This window comes from Salvia hispanica, chromosome 1, assembly GCF_023119035.1.
Source record: "Salvia hispanica cultivar TCC Black 2014 chromosome 1, UniMelb_Shisp_WGS_1.0, whole genome shotgun sequence".
NCBI lineage: Eukaryota > Viridiplantae > Streptophyta > Magnoliopsida > Lamiales > Lamiaceae > Salvia > Salvia hispanica.
This window is the reverse complement of record NC_062965.1, coordinates 6729284-6747732: the sequence shown is the minus strand read 5'-3', so window position 1 is coordinate 6747732 and position 18449 is coordinate 6729284. Positions and strand designations below refer to the sequence as shown.

Below are 18449 nucleotides of genomic sequence, written 5' to 3'. Positions count from 1 at the left end.
TTCTTATAGTAAGTATATTACTAAATTTATGTTCCCAATTATATAGCGAATAAATATAGGATTATTATTTATATGTATGCCGAGCAATAATATTTGTACATATTGTTCAATTCGGCCGTAGGAATTGTCGCAGTGGTGAACTGTTTGAGGAGTATCATTAACTGCACGATTCTTAATTTTAATTAATTGGGTTAAAAAATTAATACTACTAGTATTTATATTGTTGTTCAATTGCTATGATTTATTATATAATTATTTATAAATTAAGTTGTGAGATTATTTTAGTTGGAGGAATGACTATCACTCATATCATATGATTATCCATCTACGATTAAATTGTGAGATTCAATTTATAAACCAAACACATATTTAATTATGAGATATAATCCTTTAAATCGAACGGCTCCATTTTGTACACATACTCAGCTCAAGATTACTAAATCATGCTTATTATAAGCAACATTTTGTGGTGTAGAATTTTGTATTTATATATAATGGTTCGTCATTTTACTTTATAACAGAGGAGAAATGTTTTGTCAATTAAATTGTGCTTGGTCGTTTATTTAACCCATTTGGTTTGCTGGAATTGCTATACACTCCATGATATAGTATTAGTTTTATGCACTTTAGACGCATTATTATTATTTAATTATATATTACTATTATTACTTATTTATGATGCTACTAGTATAACTATTATTTATACCGCTAAGAGGGAGCAGATAACACTTTAGCAGATCGCAGAGGAGAAAAAGGGACCACTTATTGTTTATCTACCCCACAAATGGGACGGTACCACTTGTTGAATAGTTTTTTTGTTATTATTACTATTATTATACGATTAATGAAGATAACCTCGACACATACTATAAATCTTGTACTATCTAATTGAAGTTTTATTATATTTACGTCTTTGTTAGTATATCAATAACGTAAAACATTTATTTGTCATTCAAAGAGACTTGAGTTAGTCTCAGACGCAACATTAAAAACATAAATATTTATAAGATTTAACTAATTAATGGTAATTATATATGATTACCAAATGTTTTAATTATATAATAAATAAAATTAAGATAAAACAAAATTATAATTTTAACTATAAAAGTACTACCATAAATTCATCAAGCGTGTATATATTCGAGCTATGATTTCATTTTTTTAATTTCTGAATACATCATTTTAAAATGGGATTATAGAGAAAACACGTCATTCATATTGAAAGGATCAAGTAAAAGACAAGACACTATAAAATTAAAAAAATTATTTGAGTTGATCACGCATAAAATTATTTTTGTCAAAATTATCTGATTACTTGGTTGCGTTTTCTTATTAATTACTGAAGTTTAAATTGGTCAGTAGAAAAGACACCAAGTTCTTACAAAATTTGTATTAAAATATCAATGAAAAACTCATTAAACTTTACTAAAATAAAATGAGACATATCATACTTTGCCTACGTTTATCTCTCAAATGTGCTCAGTGCATAAAATAAAACCAAAAAAGAAACATCTTAATGATCAGTTAAAACTAAGAAAATGTATCCACGTCTTGTGCTTGTTTTATTGTGTTTTTCTTTTCTTATTCTTTGAATATTAAAGAGATAAAGGAAATGGAAAATAATTTTTTGACAATAAGAAAAAAAGAAATGATGGAGATTGATCAGATGACAGGATGTAGCTAATTTCCCCAACTGCAACTTGGAAAACATGTACAAGAATGTGAATCAATATTGGACAGCTATATTAACATATGGCCATTATTTTTTTTTGTCTTTGTATTAATTACATATTACGTATCTAGAGATTCTTTACAATTGATTTGTGCAAATATTTTCCTCGCCTTTTTCAAATGACTATATCATTACTCATTTCACAAAACGAAATTCATATTATCTCATAGTGGCACTCTTATATATATAAAAAAAAAACCTTCGTATTATCTCATAGTGACATTCTTATACAAAAAAACCATAGTGGCACTCTCATACCAAAAAAATCCTCACTCAAATGTATGACCTTTTAAGTAGTGTTCGGTTTCTAAGATAAAATAATATCAAGATATAATCTAGGATTGAGTTGTAACATTATTTTAGTCATAAGGAGTTAGCTATGACTGATTATCCCATGATTATCTATCTAGGATTGAGTTGTGGGATTGAAACTCATGAACCAAACACACTACAAATTTAATCCCGGATACAATCTTGCAAACCGAACACCCCTTAAGGGAAACACACTACTAGATACAATCTTACGAATCTAGTAGATTCTTCTTGCGTTTCACGAGATAGGAAAACACACACATATATAAATATATATATTGCAGAAAATTACGACTGTAGGATAATACAATTTGCACCACAAGTTTTTTAATTTCTTGAAATTACGAATTAAGAAACAAATAGTCAATTATCGGAAATTGACTAAAAAGGATGAATGAACTATACAGACAAAATTCTATGTGGTGTAATCAACTCGATTTTCATAACGGCATTGCGACCTTTATTTATTGTACCTTACACGCAACTTTATTTGAATTGTTAGAACTTCATTTTCTAATATTACGATTTTCAATAATAAATAGGAAAAAAGTTCATACGCTGCGGTCGTATCATACGTATTTATTCTATACCAAATTTTATTTATCAAACACCAAAATTTATTTAATTAATTAATTATAAATTTAAAGGATATTGGTTCCTAAAATGGCAATTTTCGACTTAAATTTGATATATCTTGTGAACTTTTAAGTTGATCCAAAACTTAGACTTGTAGTAAATCTCCCACTAAGTCGGTATTTTCCCAATTCATAAAAATTCACTACAAGGGATAAGTTCATAATTTTTCCGATCAAATTTTGAGTTAATAGGAAATACCAAATTATGACAATTTTTTATTTTAGGACCACTAGCCTTATCTTAATTTATTGTTTATCATTTCTCGCACAAAAATTTTATTTTAAACGATATTGATTTCATTCTTAATTTTCTTCGTTATCTCAAATTTGTGTAACTAAATATTTTATGTGTTTCACTACTTTCTCCGTCCACGAAAAATAATCTTTTGTCATTTTGTAATGTCCAAAAAAAATAGTCTCATTTCAAAAATGAAAACATTATCTCATATTTTTTTCTCTTCTTTTTCTTCCTTTACCAATTTCTCAATAAAATCCGTGTCATCTACAAATATGACTATTTTTCATGGACGCAAGGAGTATTACTTTCTCAGACCAAATCTTGACAAACAAACTGCTTACATGACAAGTGCACAATAAACTTAATGACTCTCCTTTTGTGTGAATATTACTACTACCTTTGTTCTATAAAAATTTTAGACATTTGGGGTAATAAGAAAATTAATGCACAATTATAAAAAAGAAAAATAATTATAGTATTGTTAATAGAGAATGAAGCTCAACTTAATTACCGAAAATAGAAGGGTATTTTTTTTGGGACATCCCAGAGTAAAAAATGTTTTTATTTTTATGTGACTTGAGGAGCATATATTTTCACAAACGGGAAACCCACTTCTATCAATACTAAATTCGTGAACTGGATGTGGAATATTCGTAAAGTCGTAATAAACGAATAATCAATAAATATACATGCATGTACTTAAAAAACTCTCGTAATTGTGGATTTAAATAAGTAAATGTTGTGTTGAGAATAATAGAACTCGAAGTACTGAGATCAATAAAATAGATATTTATAAGAAAGTTTTCGCCTTATTTTATAAAAATGGTTACTGTTGTCAAACGATTTGTTGAATCGCATATGCTCATTCAATAATATGGTTCGCCTAATTCAATCGGAACGAGAATTAGGATACATGGAAAACGTTATAAATTAGCTAAATTAAATTTATGATTCACAAAATTTAATAATAAAATTATTAAATATTAATGGAAGACTGATAATTACTCCCGGTCTCCATTAAATGTTTCCTTATTTGGATAGTCCTCAATAAATATCGAATTTCATATTCACTGCTTTTACTAAATGGACATTACATTTCCCTAACCCTTTCTACTTACAATTACTTTATAAAAGTGAGGTTCACATTCCACTAACTTTTTCCACACACATTTCTTCATAAAGTCAAACAATTTCATAAAATTCGCATCGGTCAAATATGGAATAAAATTCACACCGGTCAAATATAAAATTCACATTTCTAAAAATAGAAACATCACTCTCTCTACCTTTTCCTCCTCTCTTACTTTATTCACTCCACTTAACTCACTAACAACACTATATAAAAGCTCATGCCAGAATAGAAATGCTCTACTTAGAGTGAGACAGATGGAGTATAAATGAATTGACCAATAAAGAATATTCCAAATTATAAAACATGTTTTGAAATCTATCAAAATATATCTATGTTTCATTTTAATTTTATAAAACTTAATATTTTTAACATATCAATATCCAACAATTCAAGAATTAATATACTTACATCATTTTTGTCCAATGTCATATCTTTTTATATTTATACTTGTAGTGCTTAATCCGATTTGTGTTTATGGTTTTCACATGATTAATATCTTTAATTTTTGTATATGTTTATACGTTATAAATTTAAGTTTCTTAGGAGAAAATAAGAATATTTATTTTAATATTTAGCTTTAATTTTATCCTGATTAGCTCATCAGGCTAGCCCTAATATGAACGTTTAGGTTTATGGTTAAAAATTTATAATCCGATAAATTTCTAACTCAATTATAGCATCAACCAACCAATTAACCTGCAGCTCAAATAGGGTTGAACCGAAACTTAATGTATTGACCCAATTGACATTCCTATTTAGGAAAATAATATGACCGATGATGAATTAATAGAAATAATTTAAATTCATTCATTGTTATTTTGATGAATTATTTGATTTGAGCTAGTTTGACTATTTTATCCTTTAAATTGCTAAAAATATACTTTCATTCAAATATGATTACTAAGCCCATCCAGAGGGTACTTTGTTATAAATGTGTTCTTATTATAAATATTGCATCATACACCAGCAATGCATTCTTATTATATTCTGCATTTTAATTTGTACTATTTCCATTTTTAATATAAAATACAGAGCCGTATTCAGAACCTTTAGCAACAGTAAAATTTATCGAAAATGCGTGCAAATAAAAAGGTGTGTCACATTTATGTATTCTTATAGGTCACTAATTTGCAATTTGATTAATGGGTTCATTTTTCGTAAGTCTACATAGACTACATAGCACACAGAATTCAGTTTATATCAATGGGCATACAAATATTACTTCACCATAAATTTTCGCTTTGAACTATTTTTTTGTATGTCCTGCTTCCATAATGCATCTACGTAATTCTTAATCACTATCATTTATATGTAACCGCACTAGCATTACATTAGGAAAAAAGTTTGGAAGAAGTCAACTAATGCGCAATACCCACTAATCAATTAACGAATTATTACAACATGATTAATTTAATTAGTGGGGCGGTAGAAAGTAGAAACCCTAGTACTACTAATTTATTCTTTCATCCTTAAATATGACATTAGTATACATAATTTAATTCACCGCGTTTTAGTCAAATGATTAAAAAATTGACACATATTTTTGTCACCTCGGTATCTCATCATTAAATATTGCAAATTGGTTGAATTCTAACATTACATTCAGAGTTTATATCATACCCCATAGCAACATGAATATATCTCTACAAGTGAAAAACATGAATACGACAATCGATTTAAGGAAAAATTTGCTAGAAATAAATGATTAATTACTTTATTGCTAAAAAATATAATTAATTGAAACTTTTAAGGGCACCCGGAACGACATGGAAGATTTACTTCTGAGCACGTACCGACTTTCCCTACCGCAAAGCATGACTTGATCGCATGAGGGACAATTAAGCGTGTTGTAGCGTGTAAGAGTGTCCACAATAATGTGGCACAGCCACGAAGGCGCTCAAGGCACAACCACAAAAACTTGTCCAGCCCAATAGTAGTCACGTCACCGCCACAAATCACACTATTTTATCAATTGTTGATATATTTTAACTGGACCGGAACAAAATTAAATGGACAAAAAGAAATAGAATGAAATGGAATGAAAAAAATGATTTAGAAATATATATTTTATAGATAAAGATTTTTAAAATTAAAAAAAAAAAATTAGAAGTCAAAACCGCCGCCGCGGCTCTCAAAGCCATGTAATAGGGCGCCGCGGTCAACGCTGCGTATGCTGCTTACGGCTTTCCTCCACCCTCCACCACGCCTGCCCGTGTCCTCGGCAATGGGGAGCCACGGCGCCGCCGAGGATGCGTCGGCCGCCGCGGCTCCCCTATCATGGACACTCTAGGAGCACACCATTGCACTGCCAATTAGAGTTTGTCATGACATTAATGCTCTACTTCTTAGTACTTAAGAAAGAATTATATATGTATTAATAAAAAACACATGAATTATGTAAGTGCTAAATTTTTTAATGCTTAGAGGTTATAGATAGTACTAAAAAAATAAGTGAATAATATAAGTGTCAACGTATCAGTGTTCAACGATATATGAGAATTACTTTGTCATGCAAGAATGAAAAAATCGGGTAATTTTATATACTTGTGACTGCTATCACTAGTTCAAAACATTAAATATGTCACGTTCTCTTAATTTGAAGGATACGATTGGGAAATATTCACCAATAGGGTTGGAGCTTAGTCCGAATTCTGTTGAGGATTAGCTGAGGTAAGAGCTTAACTAAGATACAGCATTTAATTAAAAAAGATTAAGTTGTACAAATTCCACTGATTGTGCGCCTTATACATACAAAATAATTTGTGTTTTTATATTTTGATTGACATTTTCTAGAGTCGTCTTATTGGAGTTAATTCTTGATAGGATGTCGCATTCATATCCAATTTGAAAAGAGGAAAAATAGAAAAAAGATTATAATTAAGATATATATACACCTTTTTGGAACTTTTTCAATTTTAAATGTTAAAGAGATTTGGACCCCTAATTTTATATAGTTGCCCTCCTCACCAGAAATTATATGTACAATTCGAATATTTAAAAAAACGAGAGATGCACATTACATTACCAAATACTCCTTCCATCCCAGATAGTTTGTCCTATTTTTCTATTTCAGTCCGTCCCACACAGTTTGTCTTATTTAACCTTTTTACTATTTTTAGTAGTGGACCTCATATTCTACTAACCCATTCTTACTCACATTTTATTATAAATAAAACTAATACTCTCTTCGTCCCAAGATAAATTAGCACAAACTTTTCGGCACGAGATTTAAAGAAATAGAGTTTTGTTAGTAAAGTGGAAAGTGAATAAGGTAAAAGAGTTAATAAAGTAGAGCGAAAAAGTAAGAGAGAGAATACCAAAAAAGGAAATGACTCACTTATCTTGGGACGTCCTAAAAAGGAATGCAAGTCGCTTATCTTGGGACGGAGGGAGTATATAAAAGTAGGACCCACATTCCACTAACTTTTTCAACTCACTTTTCATTACATTTCTTAAAACCCGTGGTACTGATCAAAATGAGACAAACTATCTAAAACGGAGGGAGTAGTGAGGGAACTTTTTTTTGGTTCACGAACTTTGCCAAAGTATCATTTTAGGTCCATGAACTTTGAAAATATCATTTGAGGTCCATCAACTATGGGATAATATCATTTGAAGTACTCTTTTACTATTTACAAGTTTTTTCTGGACGAAAATACCCTCAATACCTTAAAGGATATATATTTTTAATAAACTTATCATATACTCATATTTTTTATAAATATCTTTACAATATATTTTTGATGATTTTTCTAAATATAATTTGACCTTCAATATTATCACTTAATTTTGTGATATCCAAGTTAAATTGTTTCTTCAATTATTTATATTAAAGAATTTTAAAATTGAATATAGAACTTCTTTAATAATATAAAAATTGAATAAGGATTATTTCTTGCATGTCACAATATTAAGTGATAATATTGAAGGTCAAATTATATTTAGAAAATTCATCAAAAATATATAGTAAAGATATTTATAAAAAATATGAGTATATCATAAGTTTATTAACAATATATACCCATAAAAATATTGAGGGTATCTTCGTCCAAAAAACTTGTAAATAGTAAAAGAGTACTTCAAATGATATTATCCCATAGTTGATGGACCTCAAATGATATTTTCAAAGTTTACGGACCTAAAATGATATTTTGGCAAAATTCGTGGACCAAAAATGATGTTCCCTCTTTTTTATTTTATTATTAAAAACAATTAATGGGCTAAAACGATTTCTACTTTATAAAACTAATATATAAAAGTAGGACTCACGTTCCACTAACTTTTTCAACTCACTTTTCATTATATTTCTTAAAACTCGTGTCTGATCAAAATGCGATAAACTATCTGGGACGGAGGGATTAGTATTTTTTACTTTATTATTAAAAACAATTAATGGGCTAAAACGATTTCTACTTTATCCAATTGAAGGGCTAAATAAAAGGTAATCATATAGGCCCAATTCAAGATGTCGAATCCTGAAAACGGTACCTGAGTAAGATCCATTTGAAAAACACCGGCAAAAATTTGAATTACGCCCATATATATAACATCCAGAAATTTAAAATATAAAATTGTTTTACAAATCGCAACTGCAGAAAATGGGGAAGAGATTGAGTAAAGCGCGATCAATCTGCTGCTGCGCCTCCCCACGGTCATCGTACCGGTATCCTCTCGCAATTTACAGCTGGTGCGTATCTGATTCGGATGCTTTTCAATGTTTGTGTTACGAGTTTTATTTTTCTAGTATTTTTTTGGAGTCTCTAAACTTGAAGATGAATAATATTGTTGATCTGAGTTCTAGCACGTGAGAATGTATTGCTTGAGTGTGGGTTACAATCGAGTGAGATATGTGGATCTAATTTGTGTTTGAGTGTTTTTGTTGTGTTTTATATTCAGCTTAAATGTTTTCATGATACATAATCCCTGCTTCTGTTGGAGAGCTTCATTCTGTTTTTGGATTCGCTTAAGTTTTTCTGAATTGCAACTGCTTCTATGCTTACAGAAGATGTCTCATAAGTTACATTTGCTGGACCTCACTTTTACATTTGAGTTTTTAACTTGAAAACTGGCTTTGCTTCAGTATCAATTTTAGGCAGTGTGCTGAGCCTCACTTTGAATAATGCAGAGATTGCACCAAGCTTATCCATGAGTTGAAATATGACTAGTTATGCAGTAGCATTTCTATGATCTGAAGGTATATTAACTGAAATCCTTCTGACTCGTATTTATCTTTAACATGAATAGGTATGAAGTGGATGTATGGACGAGGTTGCCAAATTGTTGTATGGGAGATCTCTAGTGATGCTTGCTGTAACTTGCAAATGGTTTCGTCGCATTATGATGGAGGACAGTCTATGGAAGTATTCATGCTTGCGCGACCTTCATGTTCCTGACCCTGGAAACGTCACATTCAAATGGATCGAACTCTATACCACAGCTTTTGGTATTTTCAGTTCCTTAGAAGTTTTGTACAATTGTGGGATCAGAGAAATTGTTTTGACTGATGTATAGAGTTTAATTTACAGATGGAAGTCACACATACATCTTCCGTCAGCAGGAGAAACATATTGGTCATGCATTTATATGTACATTTTCCTGTTTTCTCTTTAATTTTGTTTACAGTGAAGTGTTTGAAGAATGTTGATGGCTCTGAGTGCCATGACTAGGTAAAAATGTAATCTATTAGGGTAGTGATTTTCAGTGAATGACATGATTAGCTATCTCTTCCCTCAAGTTTTAACTTGATATCTATCTAACTAGTATGAATTTTACTCCACTTTCGTGCTTTAGAGGACAATAAACAGTCTTCTGTCCAAATTCATTAGCTTTGTCTGGTAACAGATTGGGTGCGAATTGAAGGATTCTTGTTTGACTCACCTGATGCTCTCCTGACTGAGAGTTTAATAGAAAGCATAAAAACTCCCAAAGAGGAGACATCGGAGAAATTGGTGCAGAAAGAAGGATACTGTTTGTTAAACAATACTAAAACTGGAATCTGGATGCTGGTAATTCAATCAAATTGCACCGTTACATTCCATTCCTTTCTCTAACTGACTTCTATTCAACTGCTTTTCTGTTTGAAGACTTGCATCTTGTCCGATGCCCTGTTTGTGACCTTGGTACTTGTGATGGTGAGTTAAAACTTTCGACAATATCATTTATCAGTTTACATTCAAACTGCCTTAGTATGGTTTGATTCAAGAACACATGTCAAAATCTTTAATCAGCTTGCATTAGCACTTTCTATTGTTAGCTGTCAAGAAATATGAGAAACAAGCGAAACCATTAGTCATTATCTCCTCTGGCATGCTCATCTATAAAAAAGATCTGTCCCTGAACTAAACAAGTATTCAATGCAGGTACAATGCAGACATTGGACGCTAGGCATATTGAACTCTTCCTGAGTGAGGATTATCGTAGTGGGAGCTGGGACTACCACCTTTTCGGATCCCATAATGTCAACAAGCAGGCTGATGGGGCTTTTGGTGGGATTTTCAACGTCAAATATCTTAATGATGAATCAACTTCTGGTATATATCTCATATCATCACATTTCCTTTTTGAGAATTTATTCATCCAATCCTCTGTATCCTCTTAGTCTTCTTATATCCACTACTACAATCAACCTTAAGTTAGCCTGTGTCATTCTGAATAAAATTCCAGATATCTTTGATCTCAAGTTCTGGGTAGGAAAAAGAAATGACTGGAAACCAAAAGCTATGATAACTCTTCACGCAGTTGCAGTAAACACTAATTTGCAAGATAATGAAGGTACTATTTCCATTTTTGGTAATAGTACTGCATCATTCATATCTTGAAATTTGAAACAAAAGCCTTATTCTTAGCAAACAGATTGATTTAGTTGCAACAGCTCAAAATAGTGATAAGAATGCTACTTCTTATGATTAATATGAATCAGTTCTTCAGATTACATACCACGCTATGAGGGCCGGAAAAGACAGCAAAGTCGTATCAATTCGTATATCTCAGTAGCTGCTTTAAGTTTTGCCCTTAGCCTATTCATTTTTTGAATAAGAGTGTGCCTTTAGCTCATTGACTTCTCAGCAAATATAACCATTTTTAGGCTTATCTTAAAGCATGTAGCCCTGCAATTCATTCTTGCACATTGTATTACTCCCCATTTAGCACCACCTTATTTCCTGCCCTTTGAACCTATTTGTTAATTGAAAATACCCAAATAGTAAACAGTTGTTGACAACATTATACAGTAGTTGTAGGTCACCTCTATTTCTTTTTTTTTGCTCTCGAAAATTGCCTTCATTTCAAAATAACATGATTGTCAATCCATCATTCTCCAATAATCTAATCCCTGCTCTGCTCATGTCAACTCCCTGGCTGCAACTTGAAAGAGTAAAATCAATATTTTTTGCAAAAGTCAAAACATATATAGGGATACATGTCGCATGTAATTTAATATAATCCCTTAAATATTTTATAATTAATGTTGGAAACTAGAAGTAAAATGCCTCACGGTTCTTAACAAGATTGCAAATTTGCAATTGTTCCTTTCAGGCCATTTTAATCAATTTAGTGAGATAATCAGTGACATGTTATTAATATCATCAATTTTATATTCAAGTTGAATTTGATCATTTGGTTAGCCCACCAAGCAAGCATCTGACTTTTTTACTTTATTAGCAACCCACACAGTACACATACATGAATTCTCTCTTTAAAACCCCCAAACAAATGACAAATCCAACTCCTTTGACTAATGGAACTTGTCATAAAACTCATCATCTTCTTCACTTTCCTCCTCTCCTCCCACAAAATCGAAGCTCAAAAAAACCATTGCTTACCACAATACTGTGGAATCAATCCCGCACCTGTCCGTTTCCCCTTCACACTGCAGGAACAACAGCAGCCTCAAAACTGCGGCGGCTACCCCGGCTTCTCCCTCACTTGCTCCGGCGATATTGCAGGGAGAGGAGCCCTTCTCTTGACCCTCCCATATTCCGGAAACTTCTCCGTCCGCTACATAAACTACCTCATGCAAGAGATCCAACTCTACGACCCAGACGGCTGCCTCCCGCGGAAGCTCATGGCTCTGAACCTCACCTCCTCCCCCTTCGAGGCCATGTACATGGATGAGTTCGTCTTCCTCAGCTGCCCCCGCGCCGCGGTGGCCGGGACGGGTCTCGCCACGGTCGACTGCCTCGGGAACTCCACGTCGGCCGTCGTGGCCACCACTTCGGGCACCCTCGCTGGGTCGATGAGCATGTGCACGACTATGTTCACGCTCCCGATCCCCGTGTCGTGGGACGACAGCGGCGGGGGAGGAGGAAGTGGTGATTGGCTGTCGTCGGATCTTGGCGGAGATCTGAGGCTGACGTGGAGCTTTCCCGACTGCAAAGGATGTGAGGCGCGGGGTGGAGTTTGTGGTTATGATCGGAACAGCACCGTCGGTGGGATTACGTGCTACTTTGATCACGGAAAAGGTAATATAATCATTGATTAGTAGTATGATTTTGTTGAGCCTTTTGTTCGAATTCAAGCAAAGTCAAAATTATTGTTGGATGTAGGATATTGATGGATTGCGATATCACTGTAATGATTTGTTTTTAGTGAGTATGTTAAACAGATAAATGGGGACTTTAACTTAACCCTCAAGAAAAGAATGGACTTTAATTAGGTGACCAAGTAAATATACACATTGATAATTTTATGTGTCATGATTTCTTTCCTATTGAAACTCTAGGAGTATTTATGAAGTTTTTACAATTAAGATGTTTTTATAAATACGACTCTTTGTTCTTTTACTGAACATAACGAGAAATTTATCAAAGTAACGAGGATTTTAATTACTGATATATTGTCTTCTTTATTTCCACTTGTCACTGTTGTATTTTTCAAGCCTAGTTTAGCGTATTCAACCAAAATTCAAGCCACGAAATTAGAAAACAACCGTCATTGCCTATATATATCACAAATTAAAATACAATGACACAAACCTTATGAACCTCCACTTTCTTATATTTAAAATCCTGGTAAACTCAAATATCTTAATTTAATTGGACTAATAAACTAATCCCACCCCGTCAACTTTGTATTGTATGTTAGTATTTATTTGTTGTTGCAATACTTTTTAGCCAAGTTGTGAGAAATTTAATCTAACAACTACCCACAGGTAAAAAAGGGCTTGAGGTATTCAAAATCATTGCACTATCAATAGTGATACCAGCCATCATATGCTCCATATGCATTTCATGCTTCACATGCATAGTGGAAAGGAGGGCAGCTCGGAATAGGGCTGCCACGGTGGCGCCGCCTCCACCTCAGCCACCGGCAATGGTGGGCCTCGACGAGTCAACCATCGAGTCATACAAGAAGGTTGTACTTGGCGAAAGCAAACGCCTTCCCGGACCTAATGGTGTCACCTGCCCTATATGCCTAGTCGATTATTGTCCAAAAGATGAACTCAGATGCATACCAGAGTGTCAACATTGCTTTCATTCCGAATGTGTTGATGAGTGGCTGAGATTGAATAGCTCTTGCCCTCTTTGCCGGAATTCACCGTCACACCCTTTAGAAGCAGTGTGAGTGAAGATCGATTGTAAGTTCCAAAAGGATACATCATGTTAATAAAATTTTCTGGAGTTATACATGATAAACAATAAGGGCATGAGAGTTTTTTTTTCTGTATATTTTACTATCAAGTCTATTTTAGTTTTGACTATTTAGTTATGTAAAAAATTAACTAGCCATGATTCTTTGTATATGATTGCACAGGTTGTTGCACTCAATGAATATTTTTGTTGAAAGAGATAAAGGTAAATATAAAGAAACATAAATTTTACAGTAATCGTGTTGGATACATTTCATGTTATTGATTTTATAAATTTTTTCCTTCAAAATTGCATAACGAATCAAATATTAAAATTGTATTTTCTAATTAAACTTAAAAAGCCATCAAATGCTCGATTTGATATTCCCTAATACCTGAACGAATCTAATACAAACCGCGAAATGCAAAATTTATTTGTAAATTATTTGAATATCAATTTGTATATTCACCCCCTTTAACAAATTCAGTATAAAGATATTTAGTTCGAGTTGATTCATTTACCTTGATTCATTTACCTCCCTAAGAGCATCCACATTGACGGATTTGGTTTAATTTTTATCCACTGACGTGGATGCCTAACCGTGAATTATGGTTCATATTAATTGAATAGATATTCTAATTTAAAATGTTAGAATACAATGAAGATTTGGAAAGCTTATTTTATAACATGCAATTACATGATTAGATAATTAAGAAGAGAAAAAGGAAAGTAGATGATACTCCATTAACTTAGAAGCCCGCACGATCCAAGCTCATCAACGAAGAACTATTCAAAACCTCATCGGCCCATTATTTTATTAGACAAAAAGATTATTTAAATCAACATTTTTCGATATTCCTAATTCTAATAAAAAACATACTCCATAATTTTGATTCCAAACTCAATTGGAGTACAATAACAATGACATTTAATATCAAAGGAATGTGGTCGGCTCGCTAAACTGCTGCAATATAAAAACAAGAAACAAATCTCATGTGATAGGAGATCAAGAAAGAAGACAGAGAGAATAGCCAACCTTCTCAAATTAGCTGCTGGGACTTATGTAATTTTATATTTTTATGGTCTATGTAGTACTAAATTGAGGCAACATGCTTTCTAAATAAGACAATTGCTTTAAAAAACTTTGTAGCGTTTTGATAGAAATACTATTAATTAATGTCTAATTAACTATGCGGTAGCCAATATTTTTCCCTATGTGCTCTCTAGAATTGCATTCATTTTCAAATAACACCCAAGTCCACTTATTTGCTTGGGTCAAAACTTAAAACACGATTATCAATCCATCATTTTCCTAAGACCGACCATTTTTAATATGGCATGAAAATCTGATACAAACACAGAAATAATGAATTTGGTTTAGTTCCTTATAAGATTGACATGTTGGGAGCCGATAATTTTGTGTTGGATTCAAGTACAGTTAGAGGTTGAGTTCGGATAACCCATTAAAAATAATAATATTATTTTTATTTTTTTAAAAAAAATAATATATAATTTATTCTTTAGTTTTGTGTAAATCGGGTTTTATATCGTGCAAATCCGATTTTTATTGCGTAAATCAAGTTTAACTGTAAATCAGATTTTAATAATGTAAATTAGGTTTTTATTGTGTAGATAAGGTTTGTAAATCAGGTTTTAATCATGTAAACTACGTTTAAAAATAATATTTAATCATGTAAATAAAGTATAATTATGAAATATCGGGTTCACATCGCATAAATCAGGTTAGAGTCATTATCGTGTTGTTATTGCATTGTGTCAACCCATATTTATATCGGGTCGTTAACTGTTTCGTGCCGTGTTCAAATTTGACGGTAGCAGATCAGGTCCGTATTTAGATTAATAAGAACTTTAACGTGTCGAATTCAAATCATATTGACTAATGGAAGTTCTCATAAAAATCATCCTCTTCTTCACTTACCTCCTCTCCTCCCACAATGTACAAGCTCAAACAAACCCTTGCCCACCACAACAATGTGGGGGCAATAACATACCTATCCGTTTCCCATTCACACTGCAGGGACAACAGCAACCTCAAAACTGCAGCGGCTACCCCGGCTTCTCCCTCACTTGCTCCGGCGAGATTGAAGGGAGGGGAGTCCTCTCTTAACCCTCCCACATTCTGGAAACTTCTCAGTCCGCCAAATAAACTACCTCAAGCAAAGGATCCATCTCTATGGCGCCGACGGCTGCCTTCTGCGGAAGCTCATGGCTCTGAACCTCACCTCCTCGCCCTTCGAGCCCGTATTCATGGAAGAGTTCATCTTCCTCAGCTGCCCCCGCGCCGAGGTGGCTAGGGTTAATGGGAAGAGCCTCGCCACCGTCGACTGCCTCGGGAACTCCACGTCGGCCGTCGTGGCCACCACATCGGGGACCCTCGCGAGGTCGATGGGCGCGTGCACGGCTATGTTCACGCTCCCGATCCCCGTGTCGAGGGCCGAGAGCGCCGGCCATAGGCTGTGGTGGAATCTTACCGGAGATCTTGTCCTGACGTGGAGCCTTCCCGACTGCAAAGGATGTGAGGCGCGGGGCGGAGTTTGTGGATATGATCGGAGCAGTAGCGTCGGAGGGACTACGTGCTACTCTTATAACGAAAAAGGTACTATAAATGGCACGAGTTTTAATGCGTAATGTGTAAGTATTGATGATGGAGTGGGCGTCCATATTATTAGTTAGTTTAAAATTTTCTTTATTTAGATGGTCTAATTTTAATAGATGGTTTAAAATGGTAAAATTAAACTATTTTTTATGAACAGAAGGAGGATAATGCTAGTACTCTCTCCATCTCATAAGAATATGCATTCTTTCTTTTTTAGTCCGTCCTACAAGAATATACACTTTCTAATTTTGAAACTCTTTTCTCTCTAATGAGGTGGGACCAATTTTCCACTAACAATACTCCCTCTGTTCCATAGTAATAGGGGCGTTTTTCCATTTCCGTCCGTTCCATAGTAATAGAGTCATTTCCCTTTTTAGTAAAAGTCAACACATTTTTCCACACCTACTTTACTCTCTCTTACTTTTTTCTATCTTCATCTCTCTACCTTTTTCATTTTTCACTTTATTCTCTCTTTACTTAACTCACCTAATACAATTTTTCTTAATCTCCGTGCCGAAAAGTTTTGCCTCCATTACTATGGAACGGAGGGAGTACTTTATTTACATTTTCTCTCTACCTCTTTCCTATTTTACTAATTTTGCATTAAAACTCATGTCGAATCCAAAGGACATATTCTTTGGGACGAGGGAGTACTAAATATGCATAAGTATTTCTTTTTGGATATGATTTTGTGGAGCCTTTAATTTGTTGGAATTCAAGCAAAATCAAATGTTGGATGTAGGATTAATTGAGGAAGTCTATGATTGATATCCTAATGATTTTCTTTCATTAGGTGACTAAGTAAAACACACACATTGATAATTTTATGTTTGTAGATATATGACTATGTTCTTTGAATGAAAATTTTATTACTACAAAAATTTCAAATTAATGAAAATCTTAATTTATGATACAGTATTGCCTTCTTCTTTAATTCATATTGTCAACGTTTGTACCCCCTTCATTCCTATTCCTATGTAGTTAGTCGTACGTATTTCTTTATATCTCTTCACCTCTCTAATTTTTTCCTTTTTTTATTTTTTTCTCCATTTACTTAATTGACTTAAAACAATTTTTCTTAAATCTTGTGCCATAAAGAAATGCTTCTACTACAGACGGACGAAGGGAGTACTACTCAAGGTATTCACTAAATTTTTCAACCAAAATTCAAGCCCAAAAAACTAATCCTACCCGTCAATGCAGCTTTGTATAGTACTACTATGTTTTTTATTTGTTGTTAGATTAGTTTTTATCAAAGTTGTGATCAGAAATTATGATCTAAGTACAGCCATAGATAAACGAAGGCTTCAACTATTCACAACCATTCTTACAATATCAATATTGATACCAATCATCCTATGCTTCGCATGCATGGAGGCAAGGAGGGCAGCTCGGAATAGGGAATTAGCTCGGCGGCTTATGGTTTCCATATTGGAGTCGCGGTCCCCACCGGTGACAGTGGGTCTCGACGAGTCAACCATCGAGTCATTTGACAAAATTGTACTAGGCGAAAGCAAACGCGTTACCGGACCTAATGATGTTAAATGTCCGATATGCCTTGTTGATTACTGTCCAAAAGATGAACTCAGATGCATACCAGAGTGTCAACATTGTTTTCATACCGAATGTATTGATGAGTGGCTGAGAAGGAATGTCTCTTGCCCTCTTTGTCGGAATTCACCGTCACACCCTTTAGAAGCAGTTTTAGAAGCAGTGTGAGTGAAGATCAATTGTAAGTTCAAGAAGGATATACATCATGTTAATTAAACTTTCTGGAGTTATACATGATAATCAATAACGACATGAGAGTTTTTTTTTTTCTGTATATTTTACTATCAAGTCTATTTTAGTTTTACTATTTAGTTATGTAAAAATTGTAATTCTTTGTATATGACTGCACATGTAACGCCCCACTTTTTCAAATCCTAATTTTCGGGTTATAAAATTTTTGCATTAAATGCTATGATATGTGAATTAATTGATGAGTAATTAATTACATGGTGTCTTTGTGACCTAATTGCGTATGAGAATGGAGATTGAGTTGAATAGTCAACTTGTTGAAAATATGACGTGGCTATTGAATAGTCAAAGATGTGGAAAATATGACGTGGCCGTTGAAAGGTCAATGCGTTGAGAAAATAAAGAGAAAGTGAAGATATGATTGATTTGGTGTGAATATTTTGATGCGGAGTAATATAATTGTGGTGGATTATTTTT

General features: G+C 33.3%; 2 protein-coding genes and 1 pseudogene across 3 annotated transcripts; all 3 read left to right on the top strand.

Moving 5' to 3' along the window:
- The first annotated feature begins 9308 nt into the window (after positions 1–9308).
- LOC125213208 (probable F-box protein At3g61730) lies at positions 9309–11042 on the top strand. 2 transcript variants are annotated; one of them, XM_048113619.1, is made up of 7 exons: positions 9309–9492; positions 9575–9619; positions 9891–10056; positions 10110–10180; positions 10409–10579; positions 10713–10820; positions 10969–11042. In XM_048113619.1, the coding sequence occupies exons 1-7, from the start codon at positions 9309–9311 to the stop codon at positions 11040–11042; spliced, it is 819 nt and encodes a 272-aa protein (XP_047969576.1). The 2 variants fall into 2 exon arrangements, 1 of the variants encoding a protein (XP_047969576.1); XR_007174890.1 differs by lacking the exons at positions 9891–10056; positions 10110–10180; positions 10713–10820; positions 10969–11042 and having other exon boundaries at positions 9365–9619; positions 10409–10633.
- A 700-nt stretch (positions 11043–11742) lies between these two features.
- On the top strand, positions 11743–13808 carry LOC125213201 (putative RING-H2 finger protein ATL21A). Its single transcript, XM_048113608.1, has 2 exons — positions 11743–12508; positions 13198–13808. The coding sequence occupies exons 1-2, from the start codon at positions 11785–11787 to the stop codon at positions 13608–13610; spliced, it is 1137 nt and encodes a 378-aa protein (XP_047969565.1). The 5' UTR covers positions 11743–11784; the 3' UTR covers positions 13611–13808.
- Positions 13809–15515: 1707 nt separating this feature from the next.
- Positions 15516–17951, top strand: LOC125186098 (annotated as a pseudogene).
- Positions 17952–18449: the final 498 nt, after the last annotated feature.